General features: G+C 33.3%; 1 protein-coding gene across 1 annotated transcript; it reads left to right on the top strand.

Annotated features, from left to right (window-relative positions):
* The first annotated feature begins 5,367 nt into the window (after positions 1–5,367).
* LOC115890790 lies at positions 5,368–5,820 on the top strand. The gene has a single exon (XM_030911127.1). It carries the CDS (start codon positions 5,368–5,370, stop codon positions 5,818–5,820), a length of 453 nt encoding a protein of 150 aa, XP_030766987.1.
* The last annotated feature ends 17,382 nt before the right edge of the window (positions 5,821–23,202 follow it).

Here is a 23,202-nt window from a genome sequence, read left to right as displayed (position 1 = left end):
GCCAGTAACTTAAGACCCGTTTAATTTTAAATTATTAGTATCTATACAATGATCGTGATCAATAATATATTGAGCAATGCAAGATTTATCCGGTCTAGCATATACATATGTAGAAGGGTCCAGGGTAAAAACATGATAAGCCTCATTTTACTAATTTTACAGGAGAGAGGAGAGCAGTGGATAACTGGTGGTTATTAAGTTCTTTCCGTGTATTCTATATTTTTACTATATACAGTATGTACCCGAAGTGTATATACAAGAGGAAAAACTTTTTTATTATTGACAATTTGAGAAAAAGGCACTCTTTGTAAAAATTTTTGCTTGGTCTAAAATGGTTAATCCCGTTTATACTACTTTTCCAAATATCCATGCCGTTTTGAGAAAGTTAAAAAAAATGAAAATGTAGTTAAATTTAACTTAAGTAACACATAAAATTAAACTGTCAAAAAACGGATTTCGATAACGTCTCTAAAATACAATTATAAAAAATATATTAAACTTCTCCCTCTTCCTTAGTTCCTTTTTTTATATTAAACTTCTTCCTTTTCCTTAGTATTTTTAATGAGAATGAGAATATGTGTATCGTAACATCTGAAATTATGATATAAATATTTTTAGATATAACTTTTAATATATACTTAAAATCTTCTCTTTTCGTTCTTTATATTATAAATATTTTTAATAACTGTAAATATTTTATTGATGAATTAAATACCAAGATTATATCAGGATTATACAGTATGTCTCCGGACTGTCTTTACAAGAGGAAAAACTTTTTTATTATTGACATTTTGAGAAAAATGCGTTCTACATATAAATGTTTTCTTGTTTTAAAATAGTTAATCCCGTTTATACTAAATATATAAAAATCAAAACGCGTTTCCATGGTAATATAATTTCGTTTTCAACCTTTGATACACTGTTATTGATAGAAGTTTAATTAATGTCATATTTTTTGCTATTCTAAAATGTTAAAGAAACACAAAACTTATTTAGTTCAGTACTACGGAAAGAGTGATAATAGTTGAAATGTGATAGTTTAACAAAGAATAATGGCATTCATCAAAATTAATAATAACTATCTATCAAAAATTAAATCGAATTGATATTACCATAGAAACGCCTTTTAATTTTTCGAAATTCAAAGACTCAACCATATTTTCACGACTTTTTAATTTCCTCTAAAATGGTATGGAAATTTGGAAAAGTTTAAACAGGGAGTAACCATTTTAGAATAAGCAAATTTTTTATGAAGAATGCATTTTTCAAAATGTCGATAATAAAAAGTTTATATATAAAATATAAAATGAATTCAAAAGAAGAAACAAACTAACAAAAATTCAAATACATCAAGTAACGCATAAAATAAAACTGTCAAAAAACGGATTTCGATTTCCTCGCTAAAGTCTCTAAAATACAAATATAAAAAATATATTAAACTTCTTCCTCTTCCTTGGTTTCTTTTTTTTATTCAGTAAGAATATGTGTATCGGGGCATCTAAAATTATGATATAAATATTTTTAGAGATAACTTATAACACACAAAATTTATTTAGTTCAATAATACGGGAATTTACTTAAAAAAGTTTTACTTAAAAATGTATATTTTTTTACTCAGCAGTTTTATTTTTTTTTAAGTTATTACTCTTCAAACCAGTTAAAAAATATGTAGGTGGTGCCCCCTACAAGTAGGTGTCATATTGACATCGAAATAAAATTTCCCGTGCCAAAAAACTCCTAGAAACCAAGTCTCATCCAAATATCGGCATTAGTTCAGAAATTATTTCGAAAAAATCAAAATAAAAATTAAACTTTTATACCCTGTATCTCCGAAACGAAGCGTTTTAGGGCATATATTTATACCAACTTTTTTGCTTATTTTCTTCCGCTGAATATGCTGCCAAAGTTTCTCGAATACAATTCGAACCACCCTGTATAATAAATAAAAGAATACAAAATAGTGGCCTCTATTATACAAAAAAAATAACGAAATGAATTTGAAAAGTTTAAAAAATAACATAATTGTAGCTGTACAAAATTATTCCTGGTTAATCAACAACATTCGTATTTTAAAGTCAATCTAAACTTTTCTATAAAACAATAATTAGTAAAAAATATCCAGTTGTAAATAGTCAATATTTTGACAACAATTTCTCCCGATTTGCCGCATCAGCGTTACATTTTATAGAGCTTTTCCACCTTACCTTCCAGCTATTTGAACCTGTGGGAATACTTATTATGTTAAAGTTACCTTTCGACGTCAAAATCGATAGTTCTGATAATGTCGCCAAACCCTTGACGGAAAAATGGCTCAGCGCCAAACGTTTTCCGAATGCAAGGAAGATTTATAACGCAACAAAGTTTCTGTAAAGGAAGTTTACGACTAAATATGCTCGTTGATTGAATACCTTTATAACGTTGGACATTAAAATATGCAAGCTTAAATTTTTCGTACAGAATATTGTAAATAGTATAATTATTAATAATAATATAATAGTATAATAATTTTTACTTCTGATCATTTGGTAAACAAGATCATTTTCTATAGAATATAGTAAAAAAATACAGATGACGCCATTTAAAAATCAAAAAGTGTAGTCATTTCCGGTGAAACAGGAAGTGACAGAAAACAATTGAATACGTCAATTAATCCTAATTTATGACATATACTAACATACCAAATCTCGTTTTTTTAACTGAAAAAATAAAAGAGTTATAGGGGGTGAGCCACTTTTGAGACGCAACCGGTGTATTAAAAGGTTTACACAGACAGATGAGTTTTGCGCTTTTTTTATGTTACATACTTATATGCTCGTGTACTTTCCATTAGTAATAAAACAAAATAGTGAATAGATGGAAAAATATAATTACAATATCTGTTTCATAAAATATTATTAATCCGCACATAATTCATTAATACCTAATAGTAATTTTAAGTCAATTTTTTACAATATAACACCAAAATGCATTTTTATTACTTTAGATGCTATAAAAACTACCACCATTAACCGATAATTAAAAATATTTAAATATATTAAGATTTAATACACTGTAATTTATTACTAATTTCTAACAGTGAAATTTACTACTAGTATCATAACTTCATAACATATGATACACACATACTATTTCATTAAAATATAAAAAATAAAAATTTGTAATAAATATAATTCCACATTTTAGATGACTGTACTAATAGAATAATTGTTGAACATGTATTTTTTAACTACCTAAAACAGTTACTTTAGTAAAACTGTATCAAAACTAACATGCCAGGCATTAATAATTAAAAGCAAAAGAAGTGCATTAAATTGAAAACTGAAAAGTAAATAAAGAACATGTGCCTAAATATTTTTATATAAACGCAACTATTGTTGTACTATATTTGTATTTTATATTTTGTTCTCTTAATAAATAAGTTATTATTAAAAACTTCACTTACTTTGACTTTAATATTTCAACTTGTATCTTAAAACTTGAAAAAGTTAAATAATGCAAAAAATTTCACACTCATAATGCAGTCACTAAAAAGGGTAGGTTTACGTTATGAGTAGGTATTATAATATTATTGTATCTATTCTACTATTGTGGGAGATACATGATTTTGTCATAAATATGATGCAGGTTTTAACCAAAATTTTAATTTTATGTCAACTACAAGCACTATAAATATGTCATAAAATATACATTTTTTCCATAGCAACTGTTAAAATTGTCTTATATCTTTTAAAAATAGAAGTTAAAATAGTACTTTAACCGCAAGGGTAGATTAAATAATACTTTAACAGCGAGGATAGATTAAAAACTTTATTTATTCACGCACGTTTTTTAATTGCTTCCATTTTTGAAATTTTTTGTATTCCTTTTCATAAGTTATTCGAGATTTAAATAGAAGTAGTTTGGATATGGCGTTTGTCGCCTCAGCCTGAATATCTGTCGGTAATTTACTTATTTCGTTTTCAGCCATTTCTGGGTCCAATTCAATCAACAATCGACACGAAAGAGAATTAAAAAATATTGACTCAAAACTGACTACTAAAGAGACAGCTTTATTTATTTGTCAAATTACATAGAAACCAACACCAACCCAGCACAATATTTTTTCTACTTGTAATAAATTCCTTAAAATAATAATTCCTGAATATTTTTTAAAACGTAACTCGCTATGGAAAAAAAATATTGTTTTATACACGACGATAAAATTGCATTATCGCTTTCCGAAATTAATTCACTCGCGATTTCATCGCTCGTGAATTAATCTTTTCGGTCGACGATAAAATACCATTTTATCGTCTTGTATAAAAAATAACTATTTCTTGCAAAGACTAAAGTAAAGTCTCAACATACTGTAACACGAGAAATGTAATTAGAGAACGCTTTTCGAGTTTCATCGATGTTCCAGATTAGTTTTAAATCATCTCCTAGAGGAGATTACATATATGAAATGCCATTAGGAGTCGGGAGCTGGAAGTCTGCCAAAATCAACAATTCAAAGCCGCTCGTTTGCGCTCGTCACAATATTATTTCGCTAAAGATTGTGGAAACAAAGGAGAGCTTTCTGGATTTATATAATTTCCTTTGCACAAAGACTTTAAGAATTTGTGGAAGCTGCATAATTTCATTTAGGAGTACTGCTCTTAATATGCCGTGTAACCTAAAACATTCCATATAATTTTAAACATGATGAATAATGGTTTCTTATTTTATATTAAAGAAAATTTTGTATACAACTACTTAAAGAATTCTCATTAAAATGAAATTAACACTTCGTTTTGATTAGTTTCTACTAAGTATTTTTTTTAAATTATCAAGAAAAGATGACCCAGTCCTGAATAAACGAACACACAACATGTTATCAATATCATATCATAATTTTCCGCTTATACAAGGTGATCCAGCTTTTTTTAGCGGTGATTAACCCCCTCCCAAGCTCGTTCTCAAAAAGGTTTGTGGTTTGATATATTCTCTCCAATTTCTTTAATTTTTCGAAACTCCGAATTCTAATTCGAACTCTAATTCTAAACCAAACCATCCCTCAAATAAACTTACGTGCATAGAAATCGACCCACTGTGAACTTTTGGTTTTAACTGTGTCTTTTAGAATCTATTTATCAGAGCAAGTAAAAAATATGAGCTGTTTCAAAGACAATTTAACATGCTTTAATATGAGTATAAAATTATCCAGAGTGCTTATTGTTTATAGGTATAGCAACGGGTAAACAAATGAAAGGTATTTGTATTGTGGCGACAATAAGAATAACAAACTTGTCAAATATTGCAATTACTACCTTTGTAATCGAAATTTTCACATTGCTCTTTTATTCTTTGATTCGTTGTGTTTCATTGTTTGATTAGTGTTTCAATTTAATGCATACCTCACCGGAAAAAGTCGCCCAAGTAATCGCTTTAATCGAAAATGGACTTAAACAGAGAGCTGTAGCTCGGCAACTACATATGACACGCGGAGCGGTTCGAAGAGTGTGTGAACGATATGAGGAGACTCGATCCTTTCGTAGGCGACCTGGAACTGGTAGAAAGAGATATACAACGGATAGTGATGACCGCTTTATTATGTCAACAATGTTAAGAAATCGGCGTCTTAATGCTATTCAGCTGCAGCAACAGCTCCGTGAAACACGAGGAGTGACTATCAGTCAGTGGACAGTAAGACGAAGATTGAAGGAAAGTAACATGACACCCCAAAACGCCCGAAATTTGTCCAAAACTTACCCCAGCTCATCGTCAAGCACGCCTGCGTTTTGCACGGGAACATCTGAATTGGACACTAGAACAATGGGAATCTGTTTTACTCTCAGATGAGACCAGGATTATGCCTCTATGGTAGCGACCGAAGAAGAAAAGTGTACCGGAGGCCAGGTAAGCGATTCGGAGAATGCTGCATTGAGGAGCGGATTGCTTATGGAGGTGGTTCCTGCATCATCTGGGGTGCAATTTCTATGACTGCGCGAACCGACCCAGTTTTCATCCGTTGGGGCGACCATCGGAACGGGAGAGGAGGTTTAACTGGTGCTAGGTATATTGAGGAGATTTTAGCAGTTCATGTGGTACTTTACGTCGACTACATTAGAAACCAATTCACTTTTATGCATGACAATGCGAGTGCACACACATCAAGAATAGTACACGATTACATTTCAGAAGTCAGTTTTCGAGTTATGGAATGACCAGCATACAGTCCAGACCTAAACCCGATAGAACATTTATGGGATGAGCTAAAACGAAGAATTCGTGCTAGATGAAGAACCCCAACTTTTATCCCAGAGCTTATTGTTGCAGTAGAGGAAGAGTGGCTTAACATCCCGCAAGAAACAATATCAACTTTGATCGAATCTATGCCAAATCGTATGAGAGATGTTGTTAGAGCAAGAGGGGGTCATACCCACTATTGAAAATTTAGTTTAGTTAATTGTCCATAAATATTTAAAAAAATAATAACATACCTCTTAGTAATAAAAAACGATAATTTGTTTCATGCATTAATTTAATAATTTTAATGCAAAGAAACCAAAATACAAATTAATATCTCTAAACTCTTTTCAAAGAATATGAAATTGTATTTCAAACAGCATATATTTTTTCTTAATCTGACAAATAGATTCTAAAAAAATATATAGTTAACTTCAAAAGTTTGCCTTGGGCCGATTTACATATACTTACATAATACACGCAAGTGTATTACAATATTTTTTATTTAAAAACCGGTGAGTTTTTCGGAAAAACTCTTAAACAAGTATATTTTATTTTGTTATTTTACATATTTTAAGATTTTAAAAAATTTATACAAGGTGTTTCATAAAATATGACCATTGAGTAATCACGATTCTGCTTAAACTGCTTGACGTTTAAAGCTGATTTTTGGTAAACGGATTGACTGTGGGGTGTAGAGGTTTGATAAGGAGGGGTTTCTCAAATCTCAAATTCCAAGAGGGTGAAAACGCCCCTCAAATATTATAATATTTGTTATTTAAAAAACGGTTAGTCTTTCGGGAAAACGCTCGGACAAGCATAATTTATTTGTTTTTTTTTACATATTTTGAAATTTTTTAAAAAAATCATACAGGGTGTTCCAAAAAGTTGGGTAATTTCGGTAATCACCATTCTGCTTAAACTGCTTGACGTAAAAAGCTTATTTCTGGCAAACGAATTTTTCGAAAGTCAAATTCCAACGAGATGAAACTACCCCTCAAATATTACCAAGTTATATAATAATATCGCCATATTGTTTTTTCTCATACTGGCATAAATGTGAGAAAATTTTATCCAGTTTGTATGTTGATGGAAATTCTTGCTTTGCTATATCATCACCAGTACAAATGATTAATTCGACGCGAAAGAAGTCGCGGATACACGCTAGTTTCTTTAATACAATATGCAAGCAAGTAGCGCACATTTAAACATGTTTGCCAATACATATACAAGATGTGTTGTATACAGGATGATTGGTACTACCAAAGTTGTATATTTTTAAATGGAATTCTAAAAAATATATTTATATATCTCAATTAAACTTTTAGTTGCGTAGTCGAGAGTGCGATTTTTAAATTCATTGTTGCCAACCATGGACATATTCGGCGCCGGGCTGACTAACTGGAATTTAAATTTTCCGCTGTGGATTCAGGTGGCAGCTCTGCTGTAAAAAGTGTCTAGTTGCCACATTATATTTATTTCCTGACATTGTCATTCGTTTTGACACTTTAGTTTTGTATTACGAGTTTTTGGTTTAAATAAAGAGTGTTGTGATATTTTAAGCCTAAAAATGTTAATTACCAGACCTTGCAGTCAAACATTGTTTTTTTTTAAAGCTTCTTTTAGTTCGAAGTGTAAGGAATAACTTAACAGCCGTAAAAAACTCATCGCAATTTTATTAGAATATTTTGAACGGGAAAGCGGTAGTGATGGCCCTTAAGTGCTGTTAAGAAGGTGAGTTTTATTGGTGTAAATAATGTTTACTCTTTATATATTTATAATTTATTTATTTATGTTTCCTAAAATATTTTGATTAAAAGAAAATATCTAAAAGTGGGCAACGCTGTGCCGGTCGAGCTTAATCACATGACTAGAAGTTTATTTGATATGAACTTTATATTTTTAGTTCTGTGGATTTGCCATTTAATTTCTATTCCAAAAATACCATAGTCCCGTAGTGTGATATTTTATACCAAGTAGTTTTTGCAATATAACCAATTTTAAACTCATTTTAAAACATTTTTTAGGCTCTCCCAATCGATCGATTTTTTTTATTATTTTTAACACAAATCCAAATTAATATCTGGTATACAAAATTACGAACAACACATTCTTTTAATTCCTAAAAAAAGAATTCATAAACACTATTCAGAATTAACAATTGCACATCGAAGCTCTATCAAAGAAATTAAGCGCTGCCTGTTTTGCGCTAAGATCAGTTTCTAAGGAACTACTACTTATCAACCTCTAGAATAGCCTATTATGCCCTTTTTGAGTCACATCTTCCACTCTGGGGTACTTGCTGCGCAACAAAATTTGATCGTATTTTCAGACTTCAAAAGAGAGCAGTTCGATATTTATTGGGACTGAACAGTAGAACTCACTGCCAGAATTTCTTTAAAAATTTCAAAATACTGAATCTTCCTTTTTTATTCATTTTTGAATCCATTTGCTTAATCCGCAAGCACATATCTACTATTCTCGAAAGGCCATCTCATAACTATCCACTTAGGAATGCGGAGCACGATCTTTATCTACCAACCCCGAGCTCAGAACTGGTTAAGAGTTCAATACTGTACAATGCCAAAAAATGTACAATCTTTGTACATTTGTACAAAAAAATGTACAAGCCTTTGAATACCAAGTCGCTTTCATTCTTTCCCGCATTTCGCAAAGCTCTAAATCATACTTACTGGAGGTAATGCGGTAAACGATTTTTTTGTTGATGTTTAATCATGAACAATTTTGAATTTTTAAATTTTGATCATCTCACACACTGGTCAAAGATCAAGTTTTTAATATTTTATAACTCTTAAAATTATACCTATTTACATTCTTCCTATTGTAAAATTTTATTGATACGCCTTTTTTGTGTTGTGTGTTCTTTTTGTAATTGTAATGACTTAAATTTTTTTGAATTGTATGATTTGTATTGTATATTTTTTATTATTTGTATATTTTTTGTGCTTTTGTTTGTTTTATAAATGGTTTGTCGATAAAGCTATTTTGGCTTTTTGCACAATAAAGCGTTATTTTTTTGTTGTGTTTGTTTGTTAACAATTCAAATAAGGGTCTTAACGTTGTTAAAATATTATTTTGACAAACAAAATGTTTGAATAATTATCATTTAAATCAATCTCAATTATAAAAATTCACAAAGAATTACTTTCTCGATTTATATAATTTGCTACGAACAAAGAACTTAAGAAAGAAATTATTGGAACTGTACAATTAAATTTAAAAGTTTTGTTAAATAATATCGGGATATGTCCGGAATGTTAAGTAAAAATATTTGATTATAAAACTTTTTTACTTAAAGTAATCAAAAACTTATTTATATACTCAACGACGAAGGACGTAAAGAATTGATGAAAAGATATTTTTTTATTCCTCGGCAAAATTTTATGAATTATTCTTCTTTGCTGATTGCGATATTTCATTCTAGCAAATTATGTTCAAGCGGGGCGTTTTAACTGCCATTTACCTTCATAGAACCATGCTAGAGTCGAAATCTAAAACAAGATTACCCCAGATGGGTAGAGCTCAAGTCTCAAAATCCCATCCCGCTACAAATCTGGGCAGCCTCACGGATTCTGGGGGAGGCAAGAAATCGACAGACTACAACAAACAAAAACGAAAACGGACACAGATTATATCCATTGCCACTTATAATATTAGAACGATGAGAAAAAATGACCACTTGAAAGAATTAGAACAAGAACTGGGTAATATTAATTGGGACATAGTAGGCCTATGCGAAACAAGGTTGCAAGGAGAAAAAATGACAACTCTAAATTCTGGACACGATCTGTTTCAAAACAACTCAGAAACAAATCATAGCCAAGGAGGAGTAGCTTTTATTGTAAACAACAAATTCAAACACCTCGTCACTAAATACCATTCAGTATCAAATAGAGTGATATATCTAATAATACGCGCGCGCGCTTAAACCAAAGATACAGTATCCAGCTGATACACTGCTATGCACCTACAAGCTCAGCGAGCAGTGAATTGATTGAGGAATTATATGAAGACATTAGCCGGGCTAGGAACCTTGAAAATACACATTACGTAATCATAACTGGAGACTTTAACGCCAAGATAGGGAAGAAGCAACCGGGTGATACAAACTACATAGGAAACTTTGGTCTCGGGGAACGGAACGACAGAGGAGACATGCTTGTAAACTTTGTCAACAACGAAAAATTATACTGTATGAATACTTTTTTATCAAAAACAAACTCAGAAAAAATAGACATGGCGGAGTCCAGACGGACGAGTAAAAAATCAAATAGACTTTATCCTCACCAACAAGAATACAATCTGTAAAGATGTCGATGTGTTAAACAGTTTTCGTACAGGAAGTGACCACAGACTAGTACGCGCCAAAATACAAATTTATACTAATATAGAAAGAAGAAAATTAATTACCAGGTCAATGTTTCCTACAAGGGACGCTCTACAACTAAATCAGGAAACCTATCAAAAAGAGCTTGAAAAGAGACTAAAGCCACAGACACTCAGAGATCAAGACCCCAACGACATTCTCAATAATCTAAGGCAGGGCATAACTACAGCAACAAAGAAATATGTAATAAAATGAAACACCCTTCGGAAACTAAATTAAAACCAGAAACGACAAAACTAATAAGGGAAAGAAGAAAGACTGACAGAGATGCCCCAGAATATGACACCTTAAATAAAACAACTAAAAGAGAAATAAGAAAAGATCTAAGGGAGTATAAGAGAAACCAAATTTTGGAAACAATTGAAAACAATAGAAGCATGAAAGTGTTAAGACGTAAGCAAATGCGCGGAAAACAAAAAATAATAAAGATAAGAAACACATATGGCATTATAACAACAGACAAACATGAAATTAGAAATGAAATACACAAATTCTACGAACAACTTTAACAGTCTGTTATACCAAACAAAGATAGAGTACAAAAACACATCACAAACGTAGGATCAGAAGAGATGCTAGAAATATCAACCACAGAAATTAAATACGCACTTCAACAAATAAAAAATGGCAAAAGCCCAGGAGAAGATCGTATTACACCTGAAATGCTGAAGATGAGCGGAAAACCATTAGTGGATGCCGTGGAAGTATTGTTAAATAAATGTCTGATGGAGGGTAGAATCCCGGATGCATGGAAAAACGCAGAAGTTGTGCTATTATACAAAATAAGGAGATTTTACAAATATAGAGAATTATAGACCAATACGCCTTCTCTCGCATCTATACAAGCTCTTCACTAGGATTATCAACAACCGACTGTCTACGAAACTAGATTCCTATCAGCCCATAGAACAGGGAGGCTTTCGAAAAGGTTTTAGTACCATCGATCATCTACAAACAATTAAAACAGTCATTGAAAAAACAACAGAATACAATATACCTCTACATTTGGCCTTTGTAGACTACCAAAAAGCCTTTGACAGCATCGAAACCTGGTCATTTCTAGCTGCAATGGAGGACGCGAGAATTGATTCCAGATATTATTCCATTATTAAAAATATCTATGATAGTGCAACCTTCCAAGTTAAATTAGATGATGACCTCAAAACAGAAAAAATACTACTCGGCAAGGGCGTGAGACAAGGAGATACCATCTCTCCCAAGTTATTTACACTGGCACTGGAAAATGTCTTCAAGAAATTAGAATGGGAAAATAGAGGTCTAAACATCGATGGGGTACACCTTAGCCATCTGAGGTTCGCAGACGATATTGTCTTGCTGAGCACCGACATTCAAGAACTAAACACCATGCTAAATGAGCTAAATGACCAATCCCAGAAAATTGGCTTTAAAATGAATTTGAAAAAGACCAAGATAATGAGCAACAATATCCATAACATTACCGTTGACAACGTTATTATTGAAAACGTAGACCATTATATATATATTTAGGTCATAAAATCAAGCTGGGCAAGGAAAACCAAAATACGGAGATCAAACGCAGGATCCATTTGGCATGGGTAGCATTTGGAAATATGAGCAATATTTTCAAGGATAAAAAGGTGCCCATGAACCTAAAGAAAAAAGCTTACGACAGCTGCATTCTACCTGTGCTTACGTATGGCTTAGAGACTATGTCAATTACTCGAAAAACAGCAGAACAAATACGAGTAGCACAAAGAGCCATGGAAAGAATCATGTTGGGAGTCAATATTAGAGAAAAAAATACGGAATACCCACATACGTCAAAAAACAAAATTAATAGATGTCGTTAAAAGAGTGGCAAGTCTGAAGTGGCAATGGATAGGACATGTGGCAAGACAGGATTCAGACCGATGGCCCCAAAAAGTAATCCTATGGAGACCTAGGGAAACAACCAGGAGTATGGGCCGACCAAAAAAGAGATGGGTCGATGACGTCAGGGCAGTGGCGGGAAGACAATGGATAAGATTGGCTAGAGATCGCGAAGCATGGAAAAACCTAGAAGAGGCCTATATCCAACACTGGATGGAACCAGGCTGAGAAAGAAGAAGAAGAAGAAATGATGTTCCTTGTTTTACAACTTCTTTTAAAGTGTATATTTCAACTTTAGTATTTGGCATATTACACAGAGTTAATCTAGGGGTTGCTTTTTTACCCCATCTTTAAAACACCCTGTGCAATAATTTCGTGTGTAAGTTTTCCTAAAATATAATTTTACGGTCAGAACCATGACTCCTGAGCATTTTGTTTTTTGATACATGCTTTGGTTAATTTTTAAGAGCAAAATAAACTGATCACGATGAATTTCGAATTTTTTCAATTATCATTATTTTTTTATGTAATTTTTTAATATGAAGAAATGGTTTTGGTGACCATTGTCGTGACATCACATTACGCTGCATTGGATACTCTATACTAAATTAAAAAAAAACGTTAAAGACTAACGATACAGTCCTGGTTTTAATAAATATTCATAACGATAACAGAACTATCGATATTAAAGAAAAGATCTGTAATACTTAAGTGTACAAACAGAAAAAAATTGTAAAAAATACACTAATACTTCGTATTGTCCCTCCCTTGGCTGCTACAACTGCCAGTATACGTCCGTTCATACTGTCATTGAGGCTGCATATATCATATTGCATTATGCTTTCCCATTCTTCATTAAGAACTTAATGAAGCTAATACTGCTTTGCAACCTCTAAACCTCCTGCCAAGCATTTCCCAAACATCGAACATGATGGGCAGTTCATAGTAGTATGTAGTTCACAATAATCACCAAAGCCGCCTTGTCATATTGAAAAATAACTTCAAAAAGAAATGATAATTGAAAAAATTGCAAATTGTTGGTGGCAAGTTCATTTAACTCTTAAAAATTAACCAAGGCATGTATTGACATGATCCAAAAAACAAAATACTCAGAAGACATGGACATACGAAATTATTGCACAGGGTGTTTTAAAGTTAAGGTTAAAAAACAGCCCCTCGTTTAACCCTGAATAATATGCCAAATACTAAAGTTTGTAAAAAACTGATTTTAGGAATTAGAGTTGATATAATTATATACAGCTTGCTAAAAAATTCATGAAAATAGAGCTAAAAATAACAAAAATATTACACTTTAAACTTGACTAAAAATGTCTCCGTTGCGTTTTTTTGCATCTGAGTGTAATTATAATGACTTGGCAATTGCACGGTATGATATTTTACTAATTAAAAAACCTTATCCTTAGGGATACAGTTTATAAATATAAACTTAGTAATGGAAATGGTAGATTATTATTTTATAATTTTGGTGTCGTGCAAGTGAGTCAGATTGTTCTATTATCAATAAATATTGTTACTGTTTTCCCACTTTTCCACTTGTTTATATATTTGATGACGTAGATAATCATTTCGTTTATCTTTATTAATAGATATCGTTTTTTATCTATGTTAGATTATATAAGGTGAAATTATAAGCTACGTTTACATCATTATGGCAAACAACGTGTTAGATAATAAGGCTACAAAACAACATATCCTATATAAATATTACAATTAAGAAACACAAGTAAAATATATCAAATATATGTGTTACTGTAAATGTCCGAAATGCGGTAAAACCTAAGATAAACGCACTAAACCTAGGAATTACCAATAAATAACACCCTCCATATAACCACGCTAACTAACTCGAAATGGGGTAAAACCTAGGATTTACCGCGTTTTGGACATTTACAGTGACATATATATCGAAATATATAGAATATTCACAATAATATGTAATCAAAACCTTACTTTTTATTTGCTAACAAACTGATATATGTGAAAGAAAATTGTTAGGCGAACTTCCTTGACTTAGATTCACACAATTGCGATGATTCTATAGATATATTGGCCCCACGTTGGACGCCATATTCTTTATTCATCTATTTATGTGAAACAACTTTTTCAATAGTTACCAAAAACAAGAAAAAAGTATCCGTTGCTCAGGGTTAGAAGAAAGCTAGGTTCGTGGGTAAGGCTTCTGGTTTTCTATGTCTCTATATTGCTGTTAAATATAAACAAAACATCAAGCAAAATGATCTTGTTAATATTGGTATTAAATATCCATAGTCTCATGGATAAAAACAGTAAAACAGGTGCCACTTACAGTTGTTCTTGAGTTATCGCGTTTTAAAAGATGAGTTTCTAAATAACCGCGATTATAGACGTGTTTTCTCATTATAAATAAACTGGACATTTGGACATCCTAGCGATGTTCTTATAACTCGATTTCACATACCTAGAAATATACCTAATCGTTGAAAAAATATATCGAATATATGGTATATATTTTTCTAGTTAAAAAACAGCGTGTGCACTATGTACGCATATTTGAAGTGAAACTTCTTACAGCTATTAAATTGAAGGATTTGAAGGATATATATTTTTTATGAACTTCAAAAAAATTAGAGTTAATATAAAACCGTCTTCTAGCTTTATAATTTTATTTTTTTTTCCTTTTTAATTTTTATTAAAAAACAATAATTCTATCACCCGGCAGGATAGCCCTGGCAGCTGTGGACATTAAACCAAGATATTACTTCGAACGAACGATTTGTTTTGTGTGGTCTGTTTTTGTTTAAATGTTTTGTTTAATATTCATTATGTATAGTGATTTAGAGTTTTATTAAATTATACGAATATTCTCATTGATTATTGGTTTGAAATAAATATGACAGTGTCATCCAATGAAAATACGAGTTACTAACTCTAAATTCTAATTCTGAGCTGGCAAATGAGCCAGATGCTTTACCTAAACCGTTATTCATATTAGGGGGAGGATTCTTACGTCTAATCCCCTGAATGTCCGACAATATGCTTATTAACAGGGAAAATCAACAGAACTGGCCCTCAACAATTTGGTAGGGGAAATTAAGAGTATCTTTGATCGCAAAGAAATTGCGGTAGGGATATTCTTAGATATTGAGGGAGCATTCAACAATGTCACCCCTCAATCGCTCCTAGACGCTGTGAAAGCACGAGGAGTCGAAGCAACCATAACTGAATGGATTGAGCAAATGCTCAAATATCGAGTAGCAACGACCTCGCTCAGTGGTGAGTCCGTTAGGTTTGTTCCGGGCAGGGGATGCCCGCAAGGAGGAGTTCTCTCTCCTCTTCTGTGGACCCTGTTAGCGGACGACCTGATGGCAATCATCGATGCATACGAGGTTGAAGCACAAGCATATGCAGACGACCTGGTAATCCTAGTAAAAGAACACAAAGAGGAGGACATCTCCTCAAAAATACAGGAAGTCCTAGATGCAATTCACGGCTGGTGCACACTGGAACAATTAAGTGTAAACCCACAGACCACCGTGATCATACCATTCACCAGAAGAAGGAAAACAGACAAACTGAAACCGCCCATTCTTCTTGGTGAGACAATTCCGTTTGCGGAGGAAGTTAAGTATCTAGGATTAAACTTGGACAAAAACTTAGCTGGACCTCTCATCTGGAAAAACATCAAAAAGGCTTGCTATGCTCTTGGGCATGCCGCCGAATTTGTGGTAGAAACTGGGGATTAAACTCCAAAAATATGTACTGGCTATACGTGACGGCCATCAGACCTATTATCACGTATGGTGCAGTTGCCTGGTGGCAGAAAGCCAACCAAATAACGGCAAAGAATAAATTGTCGAAACTACAACGACAAGCATGCTTAGCGGTGACTGGTGCCTTGCATTCCACGCCGTCAAAAGCTATGGAAACCCTACTCGATCTACCTCCTCTGCAAATTCTTTTGGAAAGAGAGGCGAGATGGGCTACATATAGGTTTCTAAATATAGCACGAGGAAGCCAAGGAACAATTATGTTCATACAAAACCGGCTAGTAGAAGAACTACAGTCGGATGAGATTATGGAAATGATCTCGGATCTTACACCACCAGTCCAACTCTTGACGCGCACCTACAACGTCCTGTTTCCGAACAGAGGCGAGTGGGATAAGCCGGGAAACGGCTTATTACATGCGGAAATGTGTTGGTACACGGACGGATCCAAAAACGAAAAAGGATCTGGCGCAGGAATTTACTGCAGCAGTCCAAAGACTGAGATCTACCACAGTCTTGAAAAACACACCACGATCTTCCAAGCTGAGCTATATGCTATTGAAACCTGTGTGCAACTGCTGGTAGAACAGCAATACACCGGGAAAACAATATGCATATTTTCCGATAGTCAAGCCGCGCTGAAAGCACTTGAGGCAACGAAAAGCACGTCTATGACGATTCTTCATTGTAAGAAACTACTCAATATACTGGGAGATAGGAATAAAGTGTCGCTAATATGGATACCGGGACATGTCGGCCTAGAGGGAAATGAACGTGCTGATTCCCTCGCCAAAATTGGTGCAGGCTCGCCATTCGTGGGCCCAGAACCGACACTTAGCGTTCCTAAAAATCTCGCAAGTCACAGGCTCTGTGAATGGGTTACGGGTGCGACGTTCCGGGACTGGAATGACAGTCCCGGAATGGAACATGCCAAGAAGATCCTAGCAGGGCCATCCAAACATAGAACAGGAGAACTCCCTAAAGGCCGGTAGGAATGGAACGCGTGTGCTCACTGCAGTGTACACGGGCCACTGCCGGCTGAGATCTCACCTACAGAGGACGGGACTGGTGGAAGACGCCGAATGCCGACTCTGTATGGAAGATGACGAAACAATGAAGCACGTTATGTGTACCTGCCTCGCTGGGAGCAGGACCAGGTTTGAGATGTTTGGCAAACCCATGCTAGACCTATCAGACCTAGGAGACATATCGCCCTCAGACGTCAGATAACGGCCTATATTAGGAGGCTGGGTCTTGAGGGTGAACTTTGACGCTCTTGTAAATTAGAGCGTGTAGAAACTGAGCCACAATAGGCCCTCGCGGCCTCAGTGGAGGGTCCCCATGGGACCCACTCTTAGTCAATACAAATACAAAATCAATACAAACCGTTATTCAGAAGCTACAAACCTATCGATGAAAATATGCATGAAAATTTACTTCCTAGCAAAAAGGTTTGTACCATATCAACTTTATTATAGTGATTTTCATAACCGCGTATGGCACAGATCGTTGCCCAGTGTTGCTGCAAGCTTATTTTTCATCGGGGTAGATTATCACGAGATAGAGGGGTTAAATTGTTTTACAAGGGGGTAGATCTACCCCAAATGGGGTGGCTGTGGCGACACTGCCGTTTATCACTTTTCCTCTCGCTAGACTCGCGTGTCAAGGTCTTGACATTTTACCCCCAACGCGCTAAAGAAGTTTGAATTTTTTTTTTAGTTAAGATGTTTAGGACATAATGAAGTTTTTTTCTTAGAATAGGTCCAAAAATCACCTCCTTAAATATTAGCATGTCATTAAGGATCACCCTGTATATCGACCAAAGAACGATTCTCGCCAGCCTGGTATAGTTTTCCATAATGAACCCGCCATCGCCAATAAACATTACAATTTTTTTATATTTCTGAAGGAAATTATAACTATATTTAGGCTAACTATTTCATTTAAAAAAGGCGTCCATTGAACCCAAATAAACCTGATTTGAAATACAAAAGCCAAAGCAATATGGCTCTAAGTCTCGGTCTCAACATTTAATATGATAAAAATTAAATTGTTACACGTGTTTCGCTCACACGAGCATCATCAGACCTAACAGGAAAGAACCTAAGTAAATATTTAATCATAAAAATATCGTCGTAACTTACAAATTTACAGAAAAGGTCACACCACACACGTTTACATCTCTTATATTAAAACAACACAGCGATGAGGTTGAAAAGATAAGGCAAATATTGGTCAATAAAACAGACATGAACAAAAAATATAAAATAAAATAAAAATCAAAACACAAAAATCTAAAACCAACCTCGTGGGATTTGAACCCCGGGCTCCTGGGTGGGAACCATAGACTGAAACCACTATGCCAACACGCTATTGAAACATCAACTTCGAAGTGAACAATAACTAATTGTTCATGTCTGTTTTATTGACAAATATTTGCCTTATCTTTTCAACCTCATCGCAGTGTTGTTTTAATATAAAAGATGTAAACGTGTGTGTTATGACCTTTTCTGTAAATTTGTAAGTTACGACGATATTTTTATGATTAAATATTTACTTAGGTTCTTTCCTGTTAGGTCTGATGATGCTCGTGTGAGCGAAACACGTGTAACAATTTAATTTTTATCATATTAAATGTTGAGACCGAGACTTAGAGTCTTATTGCTTTGGCTTTTGTAACTATTTCATCATCTGCTAACAGAATTACGAGAAATACAATACATTGCGACTTTAGACTCCCGCTTCTCAACCTTCATAGCTGACGAGAGGGTAACTTGCAAGAAGATATTGCTGAAGAAATAAAAAATACAACAGCGTGTTCGTTCGCCAAGTGTTGGTAATTGCACTAGAATTTCAACGCTCTCTACCACCGCCTCCTTAACAAAAAAGCGTGCACAGCTGGAGTAGGTTCTTGTGTTGAGATAAAACTTATTACATTTACTAGAGGCTACTTAATTTTCCTTATTAAAAAAAATATTAACTCTTACCATGTTTACAGTAACCTACTATATTTTCCGGAACATAAAAATACTAAATTTAATATTAGTGTATAATATTTTAATTATTACTGGTACAACATAGAGAGTGCTTAGTGCTCCAAAAAAAGAATATTTTTTTTATATATACAGGGTGGCGCACCTCATTCGCCTCGGTTGATTATACAAAAACGGAAAGATGTAGAAACAAAATATTTTATGGGTATATGACGGAAGACAACGTGCACATTTAAAATTATTTTCAAATATACAGGGTGTGTCAGAATTAAGATCCATACCAAAGTTAGATTTTTTCTTATGGCACACACCCAGCTTTGGTTTTTGAGATATTTAAATATGCATGCTATAATAAAAAAAGTTTGTCAACACCCTGTACATTACTTTTCAAAATTAATTCTTGTGCTGACTTTTAAGCCAGAGAAATAAACTTTACTAAAAAATTTGATTGCTTCCTTAAATGTATATAGGGACATCAAAAATTGCTGATCAATTTTAAATATTTATTTTACATAACAACTTCGTTATCTAAATGCTCTTTCTTAAGTGCAACACTATTAGTCCGCCAGCCGCTGGGGTAAACCCAAAATTTTGGGATTAAGTTTTTTTGAAAACGGGTTTATCATCTATAGGTGTCCTACTTTTGATATCCGAGTGATGACAAAGTGGCATCTTTGGGGAAATTAAGATACAGGGTGATTCATTATCAATTATGTGAAATCGAGTCTTATTCGAGTTATTTTGTCTGTTTTTAACGTGAAAATATGTGTTTTACATTGATTTATTTAGTAATGTAGACTTTTTCATAGGTATAAGTGATAACGAAACATCTTATGTACAGGGTGATTAAAAAAACATCATATATTTTCACGTTAATTGAAGGTAAAGCGAAAAATAAAATGTTTGCATTTTGTATACTTTGTAGGTGTGTATATACCTAATGTATGAGTAAAAGAATAAAAACACATTTTTTATACAGGATATTTCAAAAATAACATTACTTCCGTTGATGGACTAGGGTAAATATTTTAAACACGGCATATCATAAAACATTAAAGTTTATCAGTCGGTATCAACCTCAGAATCAACTTCTTTATCGAAACCTAGCACCTTTACACCCACATATTTTTGTGCTACACGGACTGGCACTTGTACAAGAGCAACGAATCAATTGTAATATATCGGAAAGTGCCACGTTTTTGTTAGGAAATGTTATATGTGCACATCCTGGAGCAGAAAGTATTACAAGATCGTCAAATTGATTTTTAAGTGCTTCTCGTAAGAAATGTCCTCCATGTTGAGAATAAATGTTGTTTATATCAACTGAGTTCCAAATTCTCTCTTTATCTGCCAGTAGTTCTTTCACGGTTTGATTATATGGAATATCTTCTTCGTAGTTATTCTGGCCTGATTGTCGTTTGGCTAACAAAACAGCTTTTTGGCCCATAAATCTGTTTTGACAATCCAGATATCTGGCGTCTACTGCATGTAGGTCTGCTACACACCCCGCTAATCTTCGTCTAACTTCAGAAGCCCAGGTATCATTCCTTTCTATAGAGGTTTTCAAAATCGCTTTTTTAATTACCATTTTCTTAGAGTTGTCTTCTAAAGCGCAGAACTGGAAGGCCGCTCTCCATCGATGTGGGTTTCTTGGAAGATAACGATTGGCACTTCTGAACGTAGCTGCATTTTCTTACTTGAAGTACCAGCCTTGTTAATAGCATTGTCCGGGGATAAGGTCCTTTTCAAATGTGTTTTGGATGTGTACGTCGAAACGCAAACTCTGTAACATAGTAAAGGAAAACCCTTGTCCGTAGTGATCTTCTCTTCCAATTCTTCACATTTACCATCTTGATACACTTTGCTATACTTTATAATAGTTTATAAATGCGTTGGGCACCAGCAACTGAAAGTTTTTCACTTTTCTTCTGACAGGAAAACTTCCAGTCCAAAAACACTTTTCATTCATTTTTAACTAGGTATTATTGTTACAATCAAATTTTAATCTGAAAGAGAAATCACTATTATATTTGTGCCTTAGGATATACCGTATGATCGAAAAAAAATGGCGTCCAGTTGGCTGGGAAATGAAGATCGCTGGCATTTTAAATGTAAATTTATATGGGAAATGTCATCGATCGTCATTTCCCAGCCAACTGGACGCCGTTTTTTCTCGATCATACGGTACCTTTAAGTCTAAATTATAAGCTCTGCAGTTTGCAGTCAGTAGTCGCAGTCGGCCGTTCCATCAGATTTAAAATTTCATGAAGTTGGAACGGCCAACTACAGCTTGCAACTGCGAACTGCATAGCTTATAAATTATTAGTCTTAATTAAGGACACTGATATCGGCAAACTAAGCATTTTCCTTCATCACCCTGAAAAAGATATATTTTGTATAACATAATTATGTAAGTAATTAGTAAAGACTCGATTTAACGTAATATAATTGAGTTAATGGTAATATAATTGAGTTAATGGAGCCTTAATGAAAATGTTTATGATATTTATATTATTTCTTTTTACTGATACTTTAGGTTACAAACCAAAAATATCAGCAACTGTAATGAAAAGTCCTAAATTTCTATACACATTCTAACATTTTTGTTGAGAAACTCAATGTTATTGCTTTATTCTAAATTATTAAAAATGTGTGTTAAACATTTCACAGAATCATTGAAATGGAAACACAAAATCATCGGTAATTCAAAGATCTTCGAATATTAACTTAAAATTGTTAATACAAATAATGATTGTTGAATTGAATTTAAGATATAAAGTTCTAAAAACAAGAAAAATATTAATCGGAAAAATGTAAAAAATATTTCTTATAAGTTTTTAAATCACCCTGTATATTGCAAATAATAATGATTATTATTTTTATGCTATAAAGGTAAGCAAATATTTAGTATAAAAATACAATAAATTGACCAACCCACATAAAAATTAAGGCCTAAAGCTTAAAAACCTATCGAATACATTTTTATGTCTTATATTTTGGGACACCCTTATATCTGGATTTCCCCAAGGGTGATAGCTTGTCATCAGCCGGATATGGAAAATAGACATATAGATCTATAATAATCCGTCATAAAAAAACTTAATCCCACAATTGGCACTTCAGGGAAAAATCCGGGTTCTGCTGCCCGACTATATGTATTTTTTAAACCAAGTCAAAAAATGTATTTAAAATTGTTATTTAAATGCTCTTTCAAACTATATTAGGTTTTCCTATAATTATCTAACTCAGATTTTGAACAAAAAACGATTTTTCAATAAAATGGCAATCAAGATGGCTGGTGTCGCCATGGTATTTTTCTAGTGACCGACATTAGTTTATGACCTTTATTTAAAATTTATCACAGTTTACTTTTATTTAATGCACCTGCGTTTAATAAGTGTTTATTATTTTATCGAAAAAAATGAAGAAGTAGTTCTTTGATTCCTATTACGGTGACTTGTAGATATATTGGATTTTTTCTAAAAGAACCAATTAAGGCAAATTAATTTTCTTCACTTGCAACGACAGGTTTCTGCCTAAGAGGTTTTGATTTGGGTGAAGGTTTTTATTCGTATACCACACTATCTATACCACACTAGCAGCTTTGCGAAATAAGAAAAGTGGTTTTTTAAAGGAACGCTTGTCATTCCTATTTGGATACCTTTGAGCATAAACCCTTCAGGCTAACAAGCAATTGTCCTCACAAAACATCACTAGTAACATATCAATTTCTTCCGTCAGTAGATGTAGATACTGCTTCATTTTTCTGGGTAAAATAAGAAATACTTACTTATTAAACTATTGTAGGTAAATTAAATAAAAGTAAACTCTGTTATAAATTTAAATAAAGTCCATAAACTAATATCGATTCGATTTTGAAAATAGCTACTAAATGTCACTAGAAAATTGTTATGGCGACGCCAGCCATCTTGATTATCATTTTAATGAAAAATCGATTTGTATTCAAAATCTGAGC

Source organism: Sitophilus oryzae, unplaced genomic scaffold, assembly GCF_002938485.1.
Source record: "Sitophilus oryzae breed Bouriz unplaced genomic scaffold, Soryzae_2.0 scaffold_925_pilon_pilon, whole genome shotgun sequence".
NCBI lineage: Eukaryota > Metazoa > Arthropoda > Insecta > Coleoptera > Curculionidae > Sitophilus > Sitophilus oryzae.
This window is presented reverse-complemented; position numbering and strand designations above follow the sequence as displayed.

Excerpts from the sequence above, each read along its gene's own strand:
- LOC115890790 (XM_030911127.1), top strand. The coding sequence starts at position 5,368 with ATGCATACCTCACCGGAAAAAGTCGCCCAAGTAATCGCTTTAATCGAA.